The sequence below is a fragment of the Opisthocomus hoazin genome, chromosome 4 (assembly GCF_030867145.1).
Source record: "Opisthocomus hoazin isolate bOpiHoa1 chromosome 4, bOpiHoa1.hap1, whole genome shotgun sequence".
NCBI lineage: Eukaryota > Metazoa > Chordata > Aves > Opisthocomiformes > Opisthocomidae > Opisthocomus > Opisthocomus hoazin.
The window spans coordinates 72,991,871-73,018,956 of NC_134417.1; the positions used below are offsets into that span (position 1 = coordinate 72,991,871).

The window sequence follows — 27,086 nt, forward strand, 5'->3', positions numbered from 1 at the left end:
TTTTTCTTCTAAAGTGAGAGCTAGATCTTCATTCTAAATAAAACTTTGCACAGACCAGAATTCCCTACTAAATCAGAGATGTCTACTTGTCAGGCTCTGCTGTTTCAATTTGGTTTTGTTTACTTAGAATTTTTCCCCTTTTTTTTGAGGGCAGACTTGGCAAAGCAGAGAACCTGTGCTCTCGTAGTGAGGCAGTCTCTTGCCTTTCTGCAAATCTTTCCTATATAATCCCATCCGCACTTCATGACTGACGATACTGAAGTAGGCGAACTTCTCTACGTATTTAGTTGTTCTCCACTTTCAGCACTGATTTATGTTAATGGTAAGTGTTAAGCAGTACTGTGTATTTTCGTAGTACAGGACACACACCTTCCTGCCAAAAACCTCAGACTAGCAGAGCCACCTCAGAAGTCAGGTCCTGATGTACAAGAAGATACAGGTTTCGGTCATGTGTCCTCCATCAGGTTATCTTAATAGAGTTTAAAAGCTTGTTTTGTAATTGTTAAAACACAAGCTAATGTAGTCAAAAACCTGCTATCTGGGTACATGGTGGTTTAGGAAATAATAGATGCTAAAATCTTTTAAGTCTTATTCCTGTCAGCATGTAAACCTATACAGAAGGAAATTTGAAGCACCTGCCTTAATGTGAGCGAAAGTGAGTCTGTCTGTACTTTTCACCCATTCCCGTTCCCCAGTGTCCTCTCTAAATATTCTGCATAGGTCCTTTCAGCGTGTGTGAATGATACCCCGATTCCCTGAATGCCTTTAGTGATAATTCTGATCAATCACATCGACTACAAAGGGCTGAACTGGCCAACTGGGACAAGAGTTTCTGAACTTGCAAACAGTCATTCATTAACTCCAAATCACCTCGGAGCAATGAAAGCTTTTTATAGATTTGTTTCCCTCACCCCCACCCCACAGCCTTTCTAGCTTTATTCAACACAGAATTAAAATCTTAAATTTTAACTTAGCCCAAGGGGGAGAGGAGCTGCAGACATAATGATTTTCATTGCTAATTTTATGAAAACTTCAAGGAGGAGAGCTGAAAGATCAGACCAAAACACCAGCTTAATTACAAGTTCATTGGAAAGTCCTGTAGTATATTTTCACTGCCTCCAAGATACTACAGTGCAATATCACTCTACAGACCTTCAACTGAGGTATTTGCATGCCAGTGACAGAACTATTTACAACACTCTTGTGGTTTGCACGTAAAAATATCAGCTAAAAACTGTAGTTCCAATTTTAACTCATTTGAAGGCTTGTGGTAGTTCTGTGTCTCTGTTCATACAGGTTGAACAAGTTATTACTCATCTATGTTTGCCAATATTATGATTTTATTAGTATTCAGATATTACAGTATTTGGCTGCTTTCCAATTGATTTAAATGACTTGTTCTCCTTCAATGTTAATTAGGTGCGAGCTCTGAGATCTAAAAGATAAGAGTATAATACTTTGGTACGTTTCCTCTAAAATGCCTTTTATGTCATCTACTAGCTACACAGAGATTTCAACCAGAAAAAAGAAATAGTTCTAACTTGTAAAGTATTGGAATTTTAGATCCCTGAATGCTTTTTCTTCATGAGCTGTCTGCGTTTAGAACTTGAAAATTAATTTATCTGTCCATTGATTGATAATTTATATTTTTCAATTGTATTTACTTATATGACACCACATTCAGCTCATTTAAAAAAAAAACGTCTTGTTTGTCACCTTCTCTGCATTAGAGATCTGTCAGGATAAACCAGGGACAATGTGCTAGGTCAGAGCTGGTTTAGCTAAAGACCATTGTCTCTTTCCGTCCCCAGTAGCTTAAGGAAAAAGTTTAAGGAGGGAGGAAGCCTACAGTAAATTTCTCTGTTTATTCCCTGAAAACACATCCAGATTTTATCTCACATTGTAGCTTCAGTATCCCCACTCTGCCAGTCCAGGACAGTTAGCTAGTCTAGTGGTGACACCCTGGTAGAAGCTTTCACAGATAACAGTGAAAAAAACAACCCAAAGACTAGTTTTCAACTGAAAACCTTGTCAGTTTGTGCTTTTAATTCTTGCTACTATTAAATTTAGAAGGACATAATGCATTCTGATACAGCTGGATGATTAGAAAGCTTCCTTATGTCAGTGTAGCTTGTACCTGTAAAATAATATTTATCAATGTAATGGCAGTAACAATTTGTTTTAGAACATTTTCTGTGTTTCAAGAGAAAAATCACATAATTTAAACTGTTGAAACAGAATAAAAGTTGTGCACTGAAGACATCAAGGATTTCTCTAACAGGGAATGGCCTATGCCAAATTTTGCAGATGCCATGATGCCATTACGTTGTGAAAGAAAAATATGGAGAAAAATGTGTAGAATTTCCAGGCCAGTAGAAATACTTGAACAGAATCACAGAATGGTAGGGCCTATCTCCTTCTTCTCTCCACTAGATTATTATTGTTTTAAAAAGCAGTTTAGTTACAACACCTTAAAGCTTAGAAACCACATTCATTTCTATTCAGGGTGTAAAAGAGCAAAGTGTAATTGCTTTCCCTTATAGACAAGGCTCAGCCTGAAGAGAATAGGATTTAAGACCCCTCCCCAAGTTTTGCATTTTTTATTTGCTAATTTCAGTGATTGCCTCAACATGTTGCTTGTTGACCATAAAAAGAGTAGGCTGCAGTGGAAGTGCCAAATGAGGGTAAATATGCTTTTTGCCTCTCTGAATCTGGGGTTTGAGCCACCAAGGGCAGCCAGCGAAGATGCTTGAGAAGAAGTGAGCGGGGTCCTACAGACACGTAGCTGTTGCACTGTTACTCCTGTTTGTAGGTGTCTGATGCTCCCAGTGCCTTGCAGCAGGTGCCAAGGTGTCTTGGTTCTGCAGACCTAGCTGGGGCAGGAGGGCAAACGTTGCCTCCATGGATCCAGTCTGAGACATTACATATCACAGGCAGAAAGTGCCTATCTGTGATTGTATCTGAGAAGTTTGCCATGTCTATTAGCTTCCTGATGCCCTTATCCCCCTAACACCATGGTGAGTGCCTCCAAGCTGAAGCAGACAGGGCAGCTTTGAATAGATTTTGATAAAGGCCGTGGAGGAATAAGTCGGCTCATCTGCTGAGCTGTCCTTCTGCGTCTGGCAGCTGATTGCCTGATAAAGCAGGGAACCCGGTGGCAATTTGTTGAAAAGAAGGATTCTAAGACTTTTAAGAAATACAAGGAAACAGGTTTCGAAAAGCCAACAACTAAAAGAAAGCTGATTACTTGGGGTCTGAGGAAAGTTGTGGCCCAAGATTGCTTATTTTGCATTTCTGTTAAATATCGATTTCTCTAGGTGACAAAGCACCTTCAGCTCACACTAATATCAGCATGGTTGAAAGTGATCAAATAGCTTAGGAAGTAAATTTGGTAGATTTTGGGGAATTTGAAAAATGAAATCAAATGGAGCCTAAATCTTGTTAGAGACTGTTTCTGTACGGTAACTCTTTCTGGTCTGTCAAGAACAATGTCTGGCAGATGCTCCTATATCTGTGACTCCTATACCTGTTCCTGCTATGACGCAGTAAAATCTTACTTCTTGTTTAAACCTTTGATGGGTAATTTTCTATTTTTCCATCTTTAATGTACCTAGACAGTATATAGAATGCTTAGTTAGAACCTTGGAAGCACTGCCTTCCTTTGCTCAGAAGCTTCTGCCAAACAGAAGCAATAGAAATATTTCTGCACTATTTGCCACTTCTCTTGAGAGTTCATTTGGAACCTCATAGTTCTGTTTTTTGAACAAGATCCCCTTCTTCCTGGCACATGGAAAGCACAGAGCACCCCTCTACTTCTCCTTTTAGACCCAAAGACAGTATGAAAAGCATATCTGATTTTTAGCGCAAAGTACGCAAAATTACTCTAACCCGTCTTGATAGTGTTATCTGAAATAAATTAATAAAAAATACTTTGACTAGCTTGTGGATTGGGCAAACTGGAAACTACTGAAGAATTTGTAGTTTAGTCTTGGTGATAGTTTTACTAGTATGAAAAAGTTGTTAATGAGCATGAATAAAGTCCAAAAGGAATATGTACCACCCAACTGTTCACCCTTTATGGGAGACATAGTGAATGCCTGCAGACTTCACACATCATTTGCATTTATCACTTCCACAATACAGCAACTTCATTTTTACACTGCAACAGATGTTTATGGGAATTTCATGCCTCTCATAATGTTTATTTGGCTGCCTTTCACCATGGCTTCCAACCTCTTTCTACATGAAATTAGTAGCAAAAGCTAAGTCCATACCAGCGTTTCTCTTCCTCTTCTACTTTTGTTTTTTCAGATTATTAAGTGATTTTTTTCTTAGATTTATTTTATTTTGAAAAGTGACACATATGGGTAGCAAAGTGTCAAATTTATTAAAGTTACAGGGAAACCTTTTCCTAGACATAAAATAAGCAGGAAATAAAACATTTGAGATGTTTAGAGGAATCTACAAAACTTAGTCCAAAGTCTTGAATTTTGTGGAAGTATAATATGCTATCTCTTAAACTCTTATGCTGTTGTAGATTTATCAGAGATATAATTGGCTATGCTATAAAGTAGTTCAAAACATTTACTAAAAGTTTACCATTCTTATGTTTTCAGTTATGATTAGTAAACCAAAGTTCCACTCAACTTATTATAGTGTTCTTTTTTTTTTTTTTATGTCAAACAGGTGTGTTTTATCAAGTTGTTCAGAGCTTCCCTGGAGTAGAGGAAAATGTACAAGTGGATTCACATGTAAACAGCCACAGGTGGAGAAGGCACTCAGAGTCTCTCAAATCAGTTGACACCAATAGAGCTAGCATGGGGCAGGATTCCTCTGAGCCAGGGGGTTTCACGGACCTGCTGCTTGAAGAAGGACATGACAACACCACACAGATTGAGGTAGGAATTCAATCTATTTTTTTATTCAATTTGTTGTCTTTGATTTGGGGTAAGTAAAAAATGAAGATATTTACTTCAGGGTATTCAAACACTGATAGGGGAAGAGAATCCCATGGTCTCTGTATTTGTGACCCTGTCAGCATATGGAAGCCAGCTTCTCCTGTGCTGAAGCAGAAGCCTGTCCTGTCTGACTTTTGAAAACAGTCTCTTGAGGATATCTGTCTCTTTGCTGGAAAACTGTTATGGGAAGTCCCATGTTGTAGCAGTTCTTGCTGGAGAACTGGAAAATGAAGTAATATTTGGAAAAAAAAAAAAAAAAAAAAGAACTATTTCTTATAAGTTTGGGTGAACAACTACATCTGTGAGACTTTGCCCTGTCTTTATGGATAGTGATATCCAGACAAGTAGGGGAAAAGCTCTTAAAGAAATAATAAATTGGAAAAAATTCTAGGCTGGTTCTTAAAAGAACTTCCCCATACTGTTTGATTGTTGGTCTTCCGAAGAAGAACATGGATCAAATACATCTAAATGAAATTTTTTTGTTGTTCTCCCTCTGTTTTATGGTTTCATTCAACCTCCGATTGGTTGTTTAAAAAACTTTAACTGCCAGATTGCCCTCATATGGATGTAATGTAAGTCCAAGGGAGCACCAGTTCTGTCTTTAAAGCTGCTCTCGGTTTTAACTGGTATCGGGAGAGCATAAGTTGACTATAATGTTATGTTGTAAGTGGTGTAAAATTTCTCTGCCTATGGTGATTTGTGCGAATTTTGCTGTTTTATCTTAGTGGTTCTAGATAAACACACTGGATGAATTGATTTTTGTCTTTATAAACAGATAGCTAATGCTAATATAATGATTGCTGTATTTTTACTGATTTTTTTTGAGGTATAGGTTTAGGCTTTCTTGTTAATGAAGTCTACATCATATTTCTCAATAAAATAAAGCTTGGAATAAGCTACCATTAACATTTTTACTCCTTTATATTCTGCTTCCAAAGCAACAGTGCTGTTCATGTTTTCATTGTGAGGAGCTCACTCTCAGACCAACAAAGTATCTTTCAGATTTTGGGTTGTTAGCTTACACAATAACAAAAGCAAAGCAATATAAACCACATCTGTAGAAACAATGGTGTCTCCACAGCATGAGTCAAAATATTATTATCCTTTCCAAGAGGTGTGTTTTGTGTTTGTTGCTTTTTAAGCTTCGTAGTTTGCACAGTACTAATTATGTTTCCTCTTGCATAAATGTCGAAGTCGCTAGTTTGAATTGCATGTTGATTTTATGATTTGTTTTTTGCCCCCTGTAATCCCCATCTGGCTGTATTTGTAGGAATTCATTCAGGCGGAACACAGATTGATCCTTCTAATTATTTCAGCAGGTGAAGTGGAAGATGTCTCAAATACAGGAAAGTTCACATAGCTGACCTTTCCATGGTTTACCAGTAGATCCCCATGCAGTGTCTCCATTCAGTTGAATTCCAAGCTTTTATGAAGTGAAACGAGTCAGAGCTCCCCCTCTAGCACTCACATAAGGCAGTATTCAGGAAAAAAATGAATGCTTGTGAATGGACATATGTAGAGTGGTATTTTTCCAGGGCCATCTTTCCTCACAGATTAGTAGCATTGTAGCTTCTTAACCTCAAAAGTACATCACCCTTACGGAGTTTACTGAATTCCGGTTTTGTGTTCTGTGGCAGCCCTCTCTTTTTTTGAAGTCTTCCCAGCACAATAAGATAACTGAGTTGTGGTTTTACACATTATCGGATTCTGTTGTAAATCCCTACTACAACACACATGCCTTTTACAAAAAAACCTTGGTGCCCAGCTTTGTAGAGGAGGTGACGAGTACAACAGTTATTCGCAGCGGAAGAATCTGTGGGTCACAAAGTTTTCTGCAGGTTGGGAGCTTATCAGTAGTGCTGGAGAGCATATTGATTTTTGAAACCCTCCTTCTGTGTGTGTTGCAGTACTTACTGAAGAAAATCCAGGGGATAAGTACTACCTGCCACTCATATTTAATGACATAACATCCCTCCATCACAGATACAGTTTCTCTCTAAAGTATTTGCTTGGTCTTGCCATGCAAATGTGGAAGACTTCTTCTACTGGAAGGCTAACAGTGATGGACATGTCTTTAATTTTCGCTTGCTATTGTTTTCTGCTTCTCTTCATTATGATGACTTTACTTTCTATCCAGCTTTAAAAAAACAAACCAAACCACACCCCCACACCTCCCCCCACAAAAAAAACAAAACAAAAATAATAACAAAACAAAAAAACCAGAACAAACAACTAGGGCCAAAAGAGAAGGCAATACACAGAAACTTCTGCGTACTGTTTGAAAAGAACTCTAAATGTTTCCTGCGTTATGAAATCTATACAGTCATAATGTGGAAAATAATAAAATCAGCCTGTGTGGAGCGTAGCTTAGTTCCACTGAATTTTCTTGCTATTTTAAAGTAATGAGTCTGTTCATCTATGTTGTCTGTTAGAGTTACTAGGAGCTGTTCTGTAACTTTACAGCAGCACCTTCCTGGGTCTCCCATAGGCCCTAATCCACAGGCTGCTTTAAGATTAACTGGAGTTAAACATGAAGTTCAGGCCATCGTGAACAGCTACAGAAAGTACAATATAAATCAATTTATCGCATCTTTTCAGTAGCCAGGGTGGATCTGCTCCTGTACGTAGGAAAGGTGATAATGGCCAGATTCTCTTTGGAGATCCTCTCTCTGTGGTCCAAGAGCTGAAGGCACGCAGCCACTAGGGACTCCAGGACACTTGCTGTCTCTCTTCACAGCTCTGTTTTGCCTCCTCTATTTGTTTGGCACTATGATTCAGGACATAACTCATGCAAAAAGACGGACATATTCAAGTGCTTTTTTGATTAAAGATGTTCTCTTGAACTGGAAGTTGAACTGCATTGCAGAGATTAGCAGAAGCAGTAGCTGAAGTCATTTGATGTGCCAGACCTTCAGAACTGAGCAGGGCCTTGGAAAGGAGAAGACAAGACCTCCAAGTCCCATTTTGTTGCTGGAGAATAGGAATTTTGTGGTGCACAGGTGCAGTGTTGCGGTAGCACAAACCTGCAAAACTGGAGATGTCAAGCAAAAGGCAAAGGACAGGAAGAACAGGTTTCTGCTACAAGCCAGATTTTTCTATGCATGTAGCATTTTTGGTCTTTCTGGAGAGCTGATAGCAAGATGGAGATTATAGGGTAAAATCAATGTATAATGCTTATCACAAACATTTAATAAAACAGTATGACAGTCTTCAAAATATTCATCTTTTCTCCTAATTTAGTAGGGTTATTATAATGTGCCAGTTAAGGACTAGAATGCTGTAAATACAAAAAGGTTCCCAAGGATGGAGGTTTGTCCCATTTGTTTTATTTGCAATTGATACTTTAGAGCCCAAATACAGAGCAAGATCATGTAGGTCTCTGGGGCTATCCTTTTGAAGTGATTAATTAAGGTTTCATTCCCACTATATAACATAAACAGAGAGAGGGAGCAAGCTCTGAAGAGCGACAGATGTAAAAAGGGTGAGATCTCATCCTGTACAGATGGGCACAAATGTTACAGTCCTAGAGAAATCCCCACAATAGAGAGGCTTGGGACAGGTGGAGAAACAGGTTGTCAGCAGTCCAAATCAGCCCTCAAAAGATGGTAGTGATGCAGTGTAACAGAATTGGTTGCTTAGCTTCATGTCAAATGAAGGCATCAAAGAATCTCCCTTTGAAGATATGAACATGCATGGCTAAGGCTTATCTTGAAGAAACTTGCAGTGACAATTTTTTTTTAAGACATATTATTAGTAGAGTCTAACTTTTTATGTTCTTTTTATGGTTTTCTCTGTACTTTTGTTTTCTGTATGTTAATTAAGGATTTAACCTTTTGCCTTCCTAGGGGAGGTTTCCTGTTCTAAAAGGTGGTCAGCTCATAGCACTTAAGGAGAACTTGGATGAATTTGAAGATTTTCTTCCCAAAGGCCTCAAAGCCAAACATTAGTCTTCTATGTGGAATAACTATGGGGCTGTCAGAAGCTGAAGTGTTTCCCACTAAGTTAGAGGAGAGGCTTTGGAGTTTGAAAGCAACAGAATTGCATCCCATATGCACTAACTGATCAGTGTTGAAGACTGGGCAATGCAAAGGCAGCCTACGTGGTCCTGTGGGTGCCAAGTTGACGGGGGAAAATGTGTACCACGCTTTAGCGACAGGGATTGTTATGGGGCATATTTGAGAAAACAGGTGGGATATTAAAAAATGAAGTGCTATTTCTATCAAAAAATCTTCTTCTACAGTGTGTGTTTCTTAAATTTCTGGGATTTTGCAATCTTTTAATTTCACATCTAGCTTTCCTGGTTTCCCCCCTGTCGCCATCTTTCTTGGGACTCTTCATTCCAGTCTTGGGGGTTGGAGACAGTTTTGGGTTTTCTGTTTGAGTAATCAACCATTTTTGTTTATTGTGCTCAGGACATTCAGAAGTGCCTTTTATTTAGAATACACAGAGACTAGGAAATGCAATGTGTAGGGTGAAAGTTGTTGCTGCACACACTGTAAGTCCTTGAAAAAGCAATAAGTGTGAGAATATGTCTTAATGAATATGTCTAGTTTGGCTTGTCTTAGAATCATAGAATCATATAGGATGGAAAAGACCTCTAAGATCATCAGATCCATCTGTCACCCCAACACCACTATGCCTGCTAAACCGTGTCTCGAAGTGCAATATCTACACAATTTTTGAACGCCTCCAGGGATGGCGACTCCATCACTTCCATGGGCCTGTTCCAGTGCCTGACCACTCTTTCAGTAAAGAAAGTTTTCCTCATATCCAATGTAAACCTCCCCTGACACAACTTGAGGCCATTTCCCCTCATCCTATCACAAGTTAGTTGGGAGAAGAGACCAACACCTGCCTCACCACAGCCTCCTTTCAGATAATTGTAGAGAGCAATAAGGTCTCCCCTCAGCCTCCTCTTCTCCAGACTAAACAGCCCCAGTTCTCTCAGCTACTCTTCATAAGACTTGTTCTCTAAACCCCTCACCAGCCTCGTTGCTCTTCTCTGGACATGCTCCAGTAACTCAATGCCCTTCTTGTAGTGAGGGGCCCAAAACTGAACACAGCACTCCAGGTGCGGCCTCGCCAGTGTTGAGTACAGGGGCATGATCACTTGCTTGCTCCTGCTGGCCACACTCTTCCTGATACAAGCCAGGATGCTGTTGGCCTCCTTGGCCACCTGGGCATACTTCTGGCTCATGTTCAGCCAGCTATCAGCCAGCACTCCAGGGTCATTTTCCACCAGGCAGCTTTCCAGCCACTCTTCCCCAAGCCTGTAGCATTGCATGGGGTTGTTGTGACCCAAGTGCAGGACCTGACACTTGGCCTTGTTGAGCCTCATGCGGTTGACCTTGGCCCATCGATCCAGCCTGTCCAGATGCGTCTGTAAAGCCTGCCTACCCTCAAGCAGATCAACACTCCCGCCTAGCTTGGTGTCATCTGCAAACTTACTGAAGGAGCACTCAATCTGCTCATTCAGATCATTGATAAAAATGTTAAACAAGACTGGCCCCAGAACTGAGACCCTGGGAACACCACTTGTGACCAGCAACCAGCTGGATTTAACTCCATTCACCACCACTCTCTGTGCTCGGCCATTCAGCCAGTTCTTTATCCAGTGAAGTGTACACCCATCCAAACCATGGGCAGCTAGTTTCTCCAGGAGGATGCTGTGAGGAACAGCGTCAAAGGCCTTACTAAAGTCCAGGTAGATGACATTCACAGTCTTTTCCTCATCCACTGGGCGGGTCACCTGGTCATAGAAAGAGATCAGGTTGGTCAAGCAGGACCTGACTTTCATGAACCCATGCTGGCTGGGCCTGACCCCCTTGCTGTCCTTCGCATGCCTGGTGAGTGCATTCAAGATGAACTGCTCCATATTCTTCCCCGGCACTGAGGTCAGGTTGATGGGCCTGTAGTTTGCGGGATCCTCCTTCCGGCCCTTCTTGTACATGGGTGTTACACTGGCAATCCTCCAGTCATCTGGGACCTCACCTGCTAGCTAGGACTGCAGGTCTGACTGCTGATGGATGATGGAGAGATGCTTCTTTCAAGCAAGAAAAATAGGATATATATGCTATCTTTTTTTTACACACTCTCATAAAATGCATGTGTGCACTAAAATAACTCACTATTATTAAGTAAATTACATGTATTAATATTGTTAAAATAAACTCAGATTCATGGTCGTGGTATGACCAACCCTTCTGTTGATCCTCAAAGCACTGTAGCCATAAGGTAATCAAGGTGGGTAGCAGAGGTTCTTGTTGCCTGTTGCTCTTTGCATTTACTGGAAAATGAACTGATCTGCAAAACACATCTAGTATGACTGTTGGGTCCCCAGCATCTGCACTGAGGTGTCCACAAATGCATGCCTGTTTTGCTACAGGGCTTTCTAATGTAGGCATGGCCGCTGAGCACTGGAAAAGGCTTAATAATGCATTAATATAGAATTGTGCGTTACACAGTTGTTGCATAATAATTTTTCCACAGTTCGAAATGTTCATAATTTTTCAAGTGATATCCTGTGATTATGGCTATGTAGAGCTCTGTACAGAGGTGATTTTCCTTTCTTATTTATAGATTTTGTCTTTGTCCCAGATCTTCTGTAAAGCAACTCAAGCTGCTGGCTTTATAGAAGACTTCTAGGCAACTTGCTTGGTCCTTTGCTTCACCATTCTCTGTCCCTGATCCTCGTGACCACTTAAACCCCAGTGAACAATACAACACTGAAAAGTAAAATACAGATAAATTGAAATGGAGGAGTCTCTGATATATAGCTTACATTGGCATTAGCAGAAGATGACAAACTTTGCAAAATAACTTTGGGATATGTGAATTACTTTTGAATTTGTTGCCACTGTATAGAGATACTACATCAAAACAAGTCTTTCACAAACTTCCAATATCAAAAAGAAATCCAGCAATAAAATAAGAGATTAAATCACAGTCAGGTTTCAGGTGAGTGCAGCCATGCTAACAGTAAGGTTTTATTGCTTTGCACGATGAAGAGTGAGAAAAACACAATTTTTCTTATAAATTCTTAGAACAGAATGAATGATTGCAACTGTATGACAGGAGAAGATTCAGTTCCAAGTAAGAAACAGCATGCTGAGCATGCTAAGTCAAATCAAACTTGACTATATTTTACTTTCTCCACTCCTCCCAACATATTACTTGTGAGCACAGAGAATTGTGGTTTTTTCTGTGCAAAACAAGTTTATTTTTTAGGTAGCGAAATGATTCATTTATTCCTGTGGATCTCACTGATATCTCCTGCTGTGTATTGCTTGTAACCAAAATAGAGTTGCTGCTAACTGAAGACACCCTTCTTTCTTTTTCTCTCCTTTCTTTAGTTTCTTTAGATGTTGTTTGAAATGTAAATTTTAGCAGTTCCTGTAGCGTAGACCCAGAAAGTCTTATCCCTATCAGAACACCACTGCTGGATTTCCTACTGGCACCAGTCTTTTGCTGAATTTTGTGTTTTCTTCCAGAGTTTCTGCCCAGAAGAAGGCTTATCCCTTATCAGTCCCAGTCACTCATGGAAGTGAAGACGTCTGATTCTGACTGGCAAAAACAACAGAAGGGATTGAGTTTTACAGCCCTTGGGATTTGAGAGCAATTACTCTCACCTACTGACAGCAGTGTCAGCGTGCCCACTGCTGTGTTCTTGCTGCAAGTCTGAGCAAGGAAAAAAAATAATGGTTAAGATTAAATATCACTCAGCTGGACAAATGATAAGGCAGTCCTGCGATTACTGCTTCAATGCACTCTATTAGAAGTAGAAAAACTTGTCCATGCATAATTGAAGCCTCAAAACTAAACAATATCATAGTCACACAGTGAGCTGTCAGTTTTGACCAAGCCTGCCTCTGTTTTGTTCCTTTTTTCTTTTTTCCTCCTACCCCAATGTTTTAGTGCCAGTTGCATCTGAAGGATTTAGAGGTAAGACGCAGCATTACTAACACTGTGTTCTGAAACCACGGTCCCTCCAAGCTACTGAGAAGAATGTTCTGTGTTGAAGAAAAAAAATCCTTATTATCACATAGGTTTAATGAGTATTTCTGTTCTCTTTCCTCATCCCAAGCTGTGAGAGACACGCTTTACTTCTAAATTCTATTTTCTGACTTACCATCTCTTAGAGCTTTTAATTATCTGTGTAGAGTTGCTGGCTCATTTAGCTTTTGAACTTATAGCTCAAATATTTTGCTTAAATTGAGTTTGTATCTTCCTTTACCTTTTGGTGATCGTCAGCAATGCAAGAGTGAATTCCATGGACAGCATTTTGATATACTCATTCGGCGTAATAAAATGTGGGATACTATCAATTTCTGCATCAGGACAGGATCCTTTTTTAACACGGCTACATTTAATGTCCATTATAAAGTATCAAAAAAATGCATATTCAATACAAAGGTTTAACCAGATTTTAGGCTTTTAATTTTTATTTGAATGAAAACATTTGAAATGTAAGTGGGGAGGAATGAAGATTTGTAGAACACGGATTTGTCACTGGAGTTGGCTGATTCTTTAGAGAGCAAAAGAGCAGTACTTTTGTTCTGAAATCTGTATGTGCAAAAAACCATGTCAAAAAAAACCTACAAAAAATAGATACAATCAGTTTTATCTTTGATATCTGCATTCTAATGTTGCTTCATTTTGGGGACAGATATTAATGAGCTCAAGTCATACTTAGCCCTTGCCTAAAATAAGGGAAACAACAATTTTTATTTAAGAGTATTTCAATTTCCAAGTGAAGAATTCCACTTTAACTGTTTTAATTACATGGCTGCAGCTTACCCAGTCTACTTGCAAAATCTGTATCATAACAAAAGTTTCCATCTTTCTTATTTTTGATTTTAGGGGAGTACAATTGTTTCTTGTTTGCAGTTAATAATTACTACATTATATATTCTTTGGTGTATGTAAAGGATTCATGCAAGTGAGGGAGTGAAAATAAGGGCTTCTCCTATAGGCTTGCAATTATTTTCACAATTTTGATTAAACTTTGGTCATTAGTATAAATGAAGCTTACTGGCACTTTCAGGGCTAAAACTACTGTGACTAAAAAACCTGTTTTTGCAGTTGAGGGTGGTATTACATCAGGTTCTCTGCCATTTCAGACCCTGTCTTACAGTTACCTTAGACCATTTCATGTTCAATTGTATTTAAAACACAGTTGTCTTGGTGGTTTTGAGCCAGAGTAATTTAAGCCCAGAAATCTCTCTTTGGATGCTTGCTGTTCACAGCTTTGATGTTTCTGTAATGTTCTAGAGGATTAAACAAGTGTCCCATATGATTCCTCCCTACTGCACATCATTAAACTCTGAAAGCTCTGGAGTTCATTGACACTGAATGTTGTGGATGCCAAAATCTGCAAAATTAGACAAATTCATGGAATAGAAATTTGTCAAGGATTATTAAACACAAAGGGAGTTTCTGAAGAGCAGATCACCAGAACCTATGGGAAGTGGGGAATTACCACTGTTTGCCCTGGTCCTTTACTCTTCCTAGGCATTGTTCCCAGCCAGTTCTTGGGACCAGACTGAAAAGATATTTGGCCGAAGAAAACACAGCTGTTCTGGCGCTCTTATTGGTATCCATTTACTAAATTAAGTTAAATGTCATATTATTCTTTTTATAGTTAGAACTTGAAAGTTACAACAGAGGTTTAGGATGTACTGGAGAAACAGTCTTGGGATATGCTGGAGTTGCACAGAAACCATCATGGATACCTCTTTTGCTTTTCTATGTAGCAGAATATTTAGATGTGATATTCTTGTTTTAAGAGGGCTAAAATTTGCTGTTAAATGATATAGTAATTTAAGGCTAAGATGTACAGGATTTTCCTGCAGTGTTTCTAAAAAAGTTTTATTACATTCTTTTTCAAAAAGGTTGCTATTGCTATTTTGAAATGTTTTAATTCACACTTTTCAAGAGTTGATTTTGGAAAGTTACCTTGTTACTTTGGAGACGATGGAGATGAAGAATGTAATTTATTTTTAAAAAAATCAAGTCTCTTTTTTTCAAACTGAGTCAAGTTAAAAAAGCATTCCTCACTTCTTCATGTGATGTTAGGGAAAGCATCTGAACTTTATCAGAAAAGAAGCTGCTTCAGATGACATCCTAAAACAAATTAAAATCTCAGTAAATTATTGCTAAATCCAGTATTTGATTATTTTTAATAGCTATAAAGAAGTGCTAGGAAGTGAATTGATCTGGGAGCAGCACAGGTAGCACATGAAACATCCTAGTCCTCTGCTCTTACTAAATCACACCAAACAGTATGCCACCTGCAACTGGAATTAGAATCTGGGACAGGCATTAATTTACTCACTTTTTTTCCCACTTGTCCAGCTGTGTTTTCCACCAGTGATGTCACGCTTTCTAGCTGGCCAGCAGACCAATATATCACTGTCTTGTTTTCTTTCAGGCTTTCAGTTGCAAAATGGTAAACTAGACAAAAGCCTCATATATCTTTTTGTATTGAATTTATTAATTTCTTACTTAAATCAAGGTGATCTTGACACTTGCACTCGGTCTTACTATAGTCTTCAGCTGGACTGGATTCATTACCAGCTCTGCAAGCAGTGTTGTAGCAACAAGCCTGTGAACATTTCCATTATTCTTATACTAAATCCAAGGGTTGGTGTTTCTACTAATAACTCTGATATAGCTGAAAAAGAAAAAGGCGAAGACGGGAGGTGAGATTCATTCTCTACATCTTTTAAACTTGAGGAGGGGGGAAGAAATTTCCCACTCCAGAGTAAGGGAATTCACAGTTCTCCATGACAATCCTGAGTTCATTTCCACATGTTTAGCTGTGTCGGCACACAAGGCATTTAATTTAACATGCTGATGATAATGAATTTTTATAGCAAGGAAGGAGACAGGGGATTCAGAATTTAATGGAATCTGCCTTTGAATTTTCTTGATGATAATATTTTACATTTTCATGTCCCTCTTCATCTCCAAGTTCCTAAGGCACATTACAATTATTCTGGAATCACTGAACTCATGACTGAAAAGAGCTATGAGCAGTATCAACAACAGACCTTGTACTTTCTTTCTGAATTAATTATTTCAGTTATACATGTCTCAGACCTTGCTTGCACAAGTTCACTGAAAATAGATTCAGCTAGTAAAAGCTGAATATTGGTGTGGCTGGGAAGCTCTCTTCTTTCCATTCACTTCCTTTCTGACCCTCTTTGCCATGTTTACCTAGAGTGTCCCCATGAGGGATATTTGTATCGATTCAGTCATGCAAAAACCAGAGGATGATGTTCATTTCAACCCATGCAGAGCAAACAGCCCTAGCTGATTTCACGGCATGCAGCAAATTGTGCATAGCTGCTTGGAGCAGGGAGTGAGGGTGAATTCATTACTGAGTCGTTAGTGCAGAGGAATTTGGGTAGGCAAGTAAAAAGTTGTTAAACTAAGCCACATAATTCTGGTTTGGATAACACCAATCCTTCGGGATGACTTTTAAAAGCTGTAGGAATCCTGCTGACATTGATGGATTACTCTGTGCCATTTTGAAAATCTTTCATGTTTTTGTAATATGGGAGAGTCAATTATCTATTATCCCAAAACAGCAACAACTTGGCATGTAAGCAGATGGGTACATCGTTTCAGATTTGGTCAGACACTTCACTATGTGTAAATTTAGCAATTATAGCTTCAGAGATTTCAGCATTATCAGGAAGTCAATGGCCTGTCTTCATTGAGATAGTCTGAGTTCTACAGGCTCTTCAAAGAGAACAAATGGGGCCAAAGCTCAAAATTCATATCAAGAGGGGGACCAAAGTTAAGACAGTTCCATTTATAAAATGTGCATTTGGCCTTCCAAAAATGCTGGCTAAATGCTGTCAACTGCGGAAGAAAATGCTGATGAAACACTTAATAGCTGTGGTAGTTCATACACAGAACATAATAAGTAATGAAAATGAATTTTTTTTTTCTTTTCTTTCTTCTGTAACACTGGTATGCATTCATGTGCAGCCTGTCTAGCTTTTCACAGTAATGAAACATTGTATTTATTTCTAGAACACAAAATTGGCAATGGAGATTTTGGAGAGTCTGCAACAAATTGCAGTGTGAATGACAAGGAGGAAAAAAAAAAAAGAATCGCAAGCTTTCACATTGTCACCAGACTTTTTAGCAGCACAGTATTTAACAGAAGTAGAGAGATGTGACAGGGTTACTGGAGGTTCGCTTCGTGCATTTTTATCAAGCTGCATGACTTTTCACAAATTTTTATTAACATTTTCAAATAAATAAAAGCATCACTCTCTTAGAGTATTCTTTCTGTAGCCTTAGCAACAGAAGTAGGAAGCATAAGAAATTGCAGATGGAAATCCTATTTGTCTGATCTCATACAGGTGGAGCAGTAAAATGTCATGAGGGATAAAATGCCATGATCTCTCGGAGGTATTCCCTTTTTGCTCCAGTACAGACAGCAAAACAAGCAGCTGTCTTGGGCTCTTCCGGCCTCTGGTGAAGTGTGGATGCCTTTTTCCTGGTGTATGAGAAGAAGACTCCAAAGTGCTACTGCTGAGTTTAGCCATATCCAGGAGTGGGCCAGCAGTGTGGGTCCGCACATCAGCAGCCTGGTGGGTGCTCATTTAGGGGTTATAACTGACTGGGCGGCACAGTGGTTTATAGCAAGTTTGGTGAGAATATTTGGAATATCTTGCTTCCATAATTATGAGCAAGTGCACCAAATGTCCCTATTTGTCTAGAAAACAGAATCCAAATTCTTACAGGTGTACAGTTGATGAGTGTGTAGTTGAATGAAACAGCAACTTATTTCTGAGTATTTTCATTCTGTTGAAGAACCAATTCATGTGCTATACAGCTGGACTACAGTTACATAAATATAAGTGAGAAAAGGGTTTAGGTTTTAAATTTTTTTCAGTAAAAATGGAAACAGAAGATTTTATGTTATCATTTAGCCATTAACAACACATAAAATGTTTATTTTCTTATATTAGTATTATCTTCATGACACGTCAGCCATGTTACTCCTTTACCTTGGAAATCAAGGTAATTTCTTAAATATACTGCAAAGGTTTTCTTACATCAACATTCAATTAGGGGTAGTACACATCTGTACACTGCTCTAATAATGTATACAAATTTATATAAAATACTAGGCTTCTGTGCTTGCTATGAAAGGCTGGAGTCTCTACACGTGTTTTTCTTTTTTAGTTGTAGTTAATGTTGAAATCGAAGGTAATTTCAGCTCCTCAATTTGGATACCTAGGTATAGGTGTATGTGGGGTAGACAGGTATGTGCAAGTCCTTGTATGTGAGGTAAAGTATCCTATAATAGATGGTGGAAATTTAAGGTGAAGTTTGATTGCCCAGATATAGGTGTCTTGTATGATTTTAGGCACTGTGCTTATACTGAACGGTCCATTACCTCTTCTGTAGGAGAGGGGTCTGCTGTAGATCCTGGTTCATATCTGCAAGTCTCAAATGGCCCTGGGTTCCTCCTGTGCTTAAGCAACTGCATCTCATCCATGGTCAGTACTGGCAGTGCAGTCAGGGTGGGTGTTCAGTTTACTTTAAAGAGGACCTGAAATCTTGCTGAGCTGAGCTGGCAAATCTTCACTGACAGCATTTGCTAGGTCTGTTGTTCTGATAATGAGCAGTTAGAAACCTAGCTCTTATGCAAACAGCCACGCTGAAGTGTCTAACCTGCAAACCGAATACCACCCTGCTCACCTACGTATTTATTTATCTAAAATTGAAGTGAAAAGGCCAAGATTATTTTTTTTCTTTACAGATATACCAACAACAAATTATACCAAGCAAAATAAAAATGGCCTATTTCTGGTCAGGGTCAAAAGGCTGAGATTCCTCCTCACTCCCTTCAGTCCCCCCCTACTTCGTCCATCCGTCCCCCCTCCCCTAAATATTGATTTGGAACACGAGTAAAATCTCATGTCTTCATCTTTCACTGTTTTCCAGTGCTTAGGAGGGGATATACAAGTTTTCCATCACTTTTTTGCTTGAAATTGTGAAAAGACACCCTTCAAGTCAAAAATAATTCTGTGGTGCCTTGTCTTTTATCTTCTAGTGCCCTGTATTTAGCTGACAGCCAAAAAGGGAAATACAAGTTTATGAAACTTTTCCCCTTTGAATCACTCGACTCTTAAAAAGCAACACAGATTTGGAAATTATACAGAAAAAAAATCTATCAAAAAGAAAATCATGTGTTAGTAGAATTTTGAAATAGTTGAGAATATTGGATCAGCTGGACCCTGGGTTCACTTCAAGGCAGTAGTTCTTCTCAGAGACAGCAGAGGAAGGATATTATTTAGCATCTTGATCTTGTCTGAGTAATTGTGAAGTGCTCAGAATATCCCCGCTGAAAAGAGCAAAAGTGCAGATCCTGCAGAAGGCTTGTTTGGAGCCTGATGTTATGCAAAGGGAGTGACTTGGAAGCACCTGTCTGGCCAACATGTGTCTCATCAAGCATCTCAATTAAATATGATGTCTTACAGTTGTGGCACTTAGAGAGCTCTCAAGGGATGTATTTATTTTTTTGAGCATGACTGCAAGTTCAGATAAAGAAGCATTTCTGTAAGAAGTCTTTAGGAAATGTGGCTGGTGAGAAAAGTTTGTTAAAAATGTGCATAGCATTCTTTTCAATATTCTTGGGTGGAATACCCTGACTGAACTCCCGTTACAGATGTATATAGAAAAATACATGTGAACAAAGCAAAATGCCTACTTTTTCCAACGCAAAGAGCAAGCTTTCCAAAGAGCAGTAGAAATCAGGGCTACAGCTTAACCATTTTAATCATCATGACCTTTCTCACCGAGACATGAATGGTAATTTTGAAATTTTGCATATTGATTGTGGATTTCAGTCAGTCCTGTGTTCTAGTAACTAAAGATTCAAGTGTGTTGTATGTGAGAGCTAAACTAGAAAGTGCTCTGGTTAAATAGACTACCAATTTTGGTCAAAATCTCTTTGAACCGAGCGTTCTCCAGAGAAGCCGTGGTGATGCAGTTTGTCCTTTGATGCCCAGGCTCTGCGATGAGCATGCTGCTGCCTGGCTGTATGCTGAGCAGCACACAGCTGAACTGAACAGCACGGCTTTTGCAAAGACTGGTGCTGAGTGAGGTGAACATAGGACACCTTTAAAAGCTTCAAATTTGGCTTTATCCCTGCAGGTAAAAAGCTACCGCATTAATAAACTCGTGTTCCTGCCTGTATCAACTTAATAGCAGTCGTATGTGTTCTTACAACTGACTGCCTTACAATTTCAGTTCTGAGCCCTGATGGGTCCCTGAGACGCAATATTAACCGCTCAGGAATTGCAGCACACACCAGTGAGTGTGGAAGCAGTTTCCTGCACTGTCCTACATAAAGCCCTGATCAACTAGAAGCTGTACCTGATAATGTTAACTTAATCTTCCAGATCTGTAACAGTTTTCATCCCGATATAGATTTGCCATTTTCCCTCCTCGCATAAGGCCTCAGGGCTGCTGGGTCTTGGCTGCTCTGTTTTGTTCTTGTCTTTTCCAATAAAAAAGGGACAAAGAATGGGAAACAACGATGACTTACCTGTCCCAGCTTCTGAATATATACTGGGGGTAAAAATAGGCTACAGAGAGTTTAAAGTTGCTCTAATACCTGAATTAAAAAAAAAAAAAAAAAAAAAGGCAAGAATAATATTAAACTGACCTTACAATGTATCTTAGGGGGAATTAAAAATTGCACAAGTGTGGCTCTGAGTGTGTCAAAGTATATACACTCAAAAATACATTGTTGGTTATATCCCACACAGGAAGTGAATCTTTAAAAGACTAAAATACAAAATCTTTAAAAGCTAACTTGACAAAAATGTAATTATTTATGGCATTATCTGGAATAATGAGCTTTCAAGAATAGGGCTAACCACTGATGTTCTGTAGTCTAGTCATGACAGCTAGATTTTTATGTTTAAAAAAGTAATTTTTACAGTTTCAATTTTATGAACACTGTAGTCATCTATACATGTCTAAAAGTGAGAAAATAAACTCTATAACACTTTTCATAATTATTTCAAAATCGAATTGCTGCTAGGTGTTTTCATGGTCATTTTATTGCAATGGTTCTTATTATTTTCTTTAAGTGGACAGAATGCTACAGAGCTGTTAATAAGGGCTGATTTTGAGAATATCTTTTCTCAAACTCCTGCTCCAGCAAATCGGGGACAAAACTGCATAATAAATGTAATTGGTTTTTAAGTGACTCGGTGATTTGGCTTTTTTCCTCTTTTAAATAAGGCATTGCAGAGACTTTTGCTCTTTTGAAGGTTGTCGCTTATGACAAGACAGTCCAAGGGGCTTTATAAGACTGCTATAATGACCCTTAAATAGGCTGACAGTTTTATAGCAGTCCCCAAGAGGGAAGCTTCCTTTCAAAAGTGGCTGAATATCATGAGAAAGGCAGTGGTTCCACATTGACTTTTCACAAAGCCGGAAAGACTAAACGGCTTGTTGGATTAATAACAGGTTTATGGCATCCTTCTCTGCCAGGCTGTCCGTCAGCATGTGTGATTCCCCATTATAGGTGCTGTCAGGCACCCAGAAAAGTGCGATTTAAAAACCTGGGAGTTTAAGATGATGTAGAGCTGTGTAAAGCTTTGTGCGTACATAGGGGCAAGAGCTGTGGGCTAAATGCTTTTGTTTCATCCCAGCAGTATGGCATCGTTTAGTGTTTACAATAACATCCTCCAGATGTAAATCTATGAGATTCTGGGTAAAGTGCCTTCCATACTGGCCCTCATGAAAACCTGAGTTTGAGGATTCCTGCACACACACACACCAGGCTTCCAGGACTCTGCAGAGCACCTGTGTAACCTCTTTGTGGCGAGTATGGTGTGAGATCAAGTTCTTAATCCCAGTGCACATAGACAAAGGATTTCCTCTTTTGTTAGATTGGGTTCCCATCATTCATTAGATATGATATTAGCTGTTCAAAATGGATTTTCCCAAGGCTTGTGTAATCAACAGTGATGTCTGCAGACTGTCTTCAGGTTCTGCTGACTGTTGATGTGTAACATGTATGCTATGGCCATATACATGTATATTTTTCATAAGTTCTTCCCACATCAAATATTTAAAAAAAAAAAGACCAAAAAAAACCCAGAAGAATAATTTGTAACTTTGTTATTGCAAAAGCAGTGAGGCAGTTCTGTAAATTGTATGTTTCCTCAGTAGAGGCTGATACAGAACAAGTGCTTTTGTTAAGAAACTGAACAGTGGAGAGTTTATCCTTGATACATAGCACTTATGAAATGAAATTGTTACTTCTGAGCATCAGAAACCCACTCATAACAATCGAGCTTCCTAAGTAGCAGCCACTATATATATCCTCTGCAAGAATTTCACGTGGTCGTTCGCGTGTACCTTATCTACTGAAATTAGAGCTTTTGTGTTTTGAGAGGCCAGTTCAAATTAAGAATTCCTCAGGGTTCTTTGGTTATCAGATCATATAAAACTGTAAAATTGCATCACAACTTTGCTATGTTATGATTATAATTACAGTACTCTCTCTTAAAAGGCAGTTATGTGGCAACAGCATGCAAAGTGTCTCTTTCCCCGTTTTCTCTGGCCTGACTCTTAGGACCCCATCTAAGGACAGATGATCTTTTCTCATATTCTGTTACCTGTTCTACTAATGGCTGTTAGACTGGGGATGTTCTCTGTGTATCCTTGCCACCCACCCCTGTGTCAGTCAGTGCCTGCCTGAAGAAAAGGTAAATAAATGAGGAAATTCAATTGTGACACCATACACACATGCTTCCTCTGCCCTGCTAACACAGAGCGTGACCGTGCATCTATCCTACTCCTGCCTGCTGTAGGTGATCCTGCTTCGGCAGGGGGGTTGGACTAGATGACCCACAGAGGTCCCTTCCAACCCCTACCGTTCTGTGATTCTCAGTGCCCAAACACGTGCTGGCTGGAAGAGGCTTTCCATCAGGTGGAATGCAGAGCTAGCTGAAGTCCTACATGAGTGGTCATTTCTGTCCTCTCCCTTGTGCTGTCTCTAGCCGGTGGGTACTAACGATGTTCAGAAATCTAAGAGCAATTTTTAAACAAAAATCTGAAACAATCCAGAAGTCAATTTTAGCTGTATTTTACTGACAGGATAGGCAGAGAATACAGTAAGAGAGTAACAAGCATTGCGTGAGATTGGTTAGAAGTGCAAATAGTTTTGAGGAAGCTGGTGGTGGTGTATGCTTGCAGGGCCATCTTGTTGCTGGCTTATTTTAATGGAAAGGGTGTTCTTTTTTTTTTTTTTCTTCCCTTTTTTTGCAAAATGAACTGCCAGAAGTGCTTTTCCTCATTACAGAAATACTTTTAATTGCTGGCTCATTTCCTTCATCTAAATTTCGCAAGAAGTATTTTATTATTCTGTTTGCTTTCCCTCTGAAAAGTAATCTATTTTCAAATATATAATTGTCTGTTTTCTCCTTCTCTGTTTCCATTTTATTCTACAAATGCAGTTTGCAGAAAGCATAATTGTCTGATTAATAGGCTATGCATCTATAAATGCTCATTTTGTATTCAGAGTTAAGGATGAGTTTCTGAACTTAGCATTTGGTGATGAATTTCCTCAGCACTAATTTTTGAGGCAAATACCAACAGCACTTTCAGTTAATTTAAAAATAAACCTAGTCTATAATTTTTAGCAAAATTTGGGCAATTTGTTAATGCATTTTGTTAAAAATCAGACACCAGACTTTCCTTTTGCAGTGATAAAATTAGGCATCTATAAAGTCTAACTCCATATCCTTGATGGCTTCAGAGTCTGTCTGTTATGGTGTCATCTCAATGGAAGTCTAAAAATGCAATTTCAATAAGTAAACTATTTAAAAGGACAACAGTTATCAAATTAGGGCGACAACAGTTATCAAATGAAACCCAATCTAGTTGTCTTCTGTTGCAGCTTGCGGTAACTCATGACACTTAATCACAGACATTTGAAGAATAAGGAGCCTTGGATGATTGATTGATTTTTCATTGGTCATGTCATAGTCTCCCAGGACTGGGAGAAGGCAATCAAAATTTAAGCTACCAAAATGTAACTGCTGTGTAGCTGGATGATCTATAATGATTTGCTTTGTGAATGTCTTTCTCTGTTCTTTCAACTACAGAGAAACTAAAGAGTTTTTCTAAAGCATACTATTGTGCAACAGCAGAGCTCGTTCCTGGATGCCAGCTGCTTTTCCTCTGGTTGAAGTTACTAGTTTTTTTCAGCTGTAGCCTTAGAGAGATACATATATATATGGCAAAACTTTCTGTTCAGTAATGTCTGTGGTTTGGATCCAGCTGGATCCCATATTTAAAAGCAAAATATTCGTGCAGTTGGATTCAACAGAGGCTCTTATTCTTAATGTAAATGACGTTTGATAATATCCTCTGTCTCCTAGAGATTTGCAGTACCTTTCAATTTCTGTTAAAGACAAAATGTGACAGGAAGAGAACTAAACCCATGAAGTCCCATGCTTACACATGTGATTGCATCGTTGTTGAATTATAATGTCTTATTTAATTGAGAGGGAACTTTTCCTGTCTATTTCAGTACTATTTTCGTGTACATCTTTTGCCAGAATCCCGGTTAGTAATTTGAAAGCATTTCAGAGGCATAATGTAGTTGTTACTTTTAAATATCACACATAGTTACTTTTATACTATCTTGATTGTGACAGCTCGCCTCACACATTTGAAGCCTTAATCTATTAATGGACAGCAGTTATTGAGGAAACAGGTATGTGGTGCTTGGACAGTGTTTGGGAGTATCTGTATAAGTAACGTATGGAATGCCTGTTCCGTCACTGAATTTGACAAATGCTGAACACCAAGAATTTAAAGAAACTTTAATCTTCAGTTGTGCTGAGCTTTCATGAATAGTGCATGCATTCAGCTTTCCTGAGAAAGTTCAGCTGTAGTTGGAGAAGTATGGCAATGTAATCAAGGTGTCATCAGACAATATCCCTTGTGAAAACTGTAAGAAATTCGTTTTCTTTACAATCTACAATAAGATGGCAACTTAGCTTCGAGGATTGCCTCAGGTAAAAATAATTTCTTTCCCCAAAAGGGAAGAGTTATGAGAGAGGTTCTAATAAATGTTCCCTTTATGCTCACAAAGGTTGCCAAAGGTAATCCTTGTAGCTGGTGCAAAAAAAAATCTCTCAGAAAAAATCCTTTGCTTAAAAGCTGTTCTGCTCAATAGAAGAGAGAATAGCTGCTTCCTACTTTCATATCTATGCAATATTTGGACAGAACTGTACACCTAGGAAAGCAACGGGAAATAATGCTCACATCCCCAAAATACCTGGAAAACAAACAAAACCAAGAAAAATATTGTTGAAGTAGTAATGGGTATATTCTCTGCTTTCTTTATATATAGTTCTACCTATCTGCAGAAGTCTACATCTGTGTCATATAACTATTAAAATTATTTTCTCAATTCAGTAGTTTACATACAAATTCAGCATAGTTCCTGAAGCATTTTTTCATCTACTTATGCACATAGTACCTGTAGGGGATGGAATGTATTATGAAGCAGGTGCAATCAACCAAAGCACATAAACAGGTCTGTCAGGATGAAAACTCTTAGGTGTCTGTTGATACTACTAAAATGTTTCTCTGCAGCTGGGAAATTTATGGAAGACTCGAACAATTCCATTTCCATGGTAAGGCACATTAAAAACTATGCAGGCAGTGACTTGGAATACAAGCATGGATCCTAAAGTTACGAAGAGTTCCCAAGTTCTTCAGGTCAACTTTAGTAATTAGCTGTATGTTCCTCTTCTAGTCATACTATAAATTTACACAAAGGATTAAAAAAAATAGGATATGAGAAAGAAATGTTTAATGGTGCATTCATAAAACACATCTGCGTGAAGGTTATGAAGCATTTCTGAAGAGCAGGAGTAATTCTGTTTTGCTTCTATTGTCCAAGTAGAAGTGAATTTGTTTCCTTCCAGAAGTATCTAAGGTTATTTAACTTCAATTAAAGTAATAAATGAGATTCTTTTTCCACAAAATTTGATAGTTGGTTATACATGAGTAACTCCTCTCACACTGACAAAATTGTTGAACTGAAGGCTATAATTTGCGTTTGATTTGCAAGATGTATGATGAGTCTGCTTTAAGCATAGATCAAGATACAATTTAAAGCACTCTTACAGAGCAACCAGCTAGGCTCAGCGTTTAAGCTTTCTAGTTGTGGGGGTAGGGGCTTAGCTGTTCACAGTTAACTGGAGTAACTTTATTAGTTATGAAAAACTGAAAATGCAAGAACTGTGCACAGTTTTAACTATAGTATAAATATTGCATGTTTATCTGTAACAAACTGTTTTTGTAGTTATTTCTTCTTTGTCTCTCAGAGGTCTTTATAATGCTTTAAATGTAACTTTCATTTTCTATGGAAATTCTGTCAGAATGATAAATTAGATTGAGAAAATATATCTTAGTTGTCAAAACCTTTTAATTTACTGACTTCCTTTGTATACAAGACAGTAATAACTGTTTCTGTTGACCATTAAAAAATAAAAGAATTTGATCAGGTGGCTGGCTTTTGTCATCTTTCTGACAGTATAGTTTTAATTATATTTACTTGTGTGACTAACCTAGAGCTGCTGAAATTGTTAGAAGTTGCTTCAAAAGTGTCACTGAGATTTACTGGGCAAGTACATTCTGGCATGTAAGGTACAGCAGAAGTTATAGAAAACGCCAGGGAGAAAATAACCTGATTACATCTGCAACAGCTTAAGTAAAATACATCAGTAATGGTGTTAATGTAGGATGAAATCCAGCTGAAGCAGGATTTTTGGTCAATTTATTTAGCCTAGAACATGAACAGTATCATCTAGAATATAAGCCCTTGCCAAGTATATCTTCAGCTCAGCAGGAATGGGTTGTGTATGTTCTGGAGAGTGGGTCGTGGGGAGGAGGTGCGTGGATTCAGGTCTGCGTGGCAGCACACTGTGATGCGAGGATAGTCCCACACTGCTTGCTGAGTATAGGAGGTGCTGTGGGAGAGGAACTTCTCCATCACAGAGGGTAATTCTAAATCCGAAGTCCGCCTCTTCCATTTTCTATGCCACGTTATTTTCTAAG

At 38.7% G+C, this 27,086-nt stretch overlaps 1 protein-coding gene across 4 annotated transcripts in view; it reads left to right on the forward strand.

The window, feature by feature from the left end:
* Positions 1-27,086, forward strand: part of PLXDC2 (plexin domain containing 2) — a 283,407-nt gene that overhangs the window by 123,058 nt on the left and 133,263 nt on the right. For all 4 annotated transcript variants that reach the window (XM_075419491.1, XM_075419492.1, XM_075419493.1 and 1 more), the window contains one exon: positions 4,687-4,898. In XM_075419491.1, the coding sequence (XP_075275606.1) occupies positions 4,687-4,898 (212 nt within the window). The remainder of the gene's footprint in view (positions 1-4,686; positions 4,899-27,086) is intronic.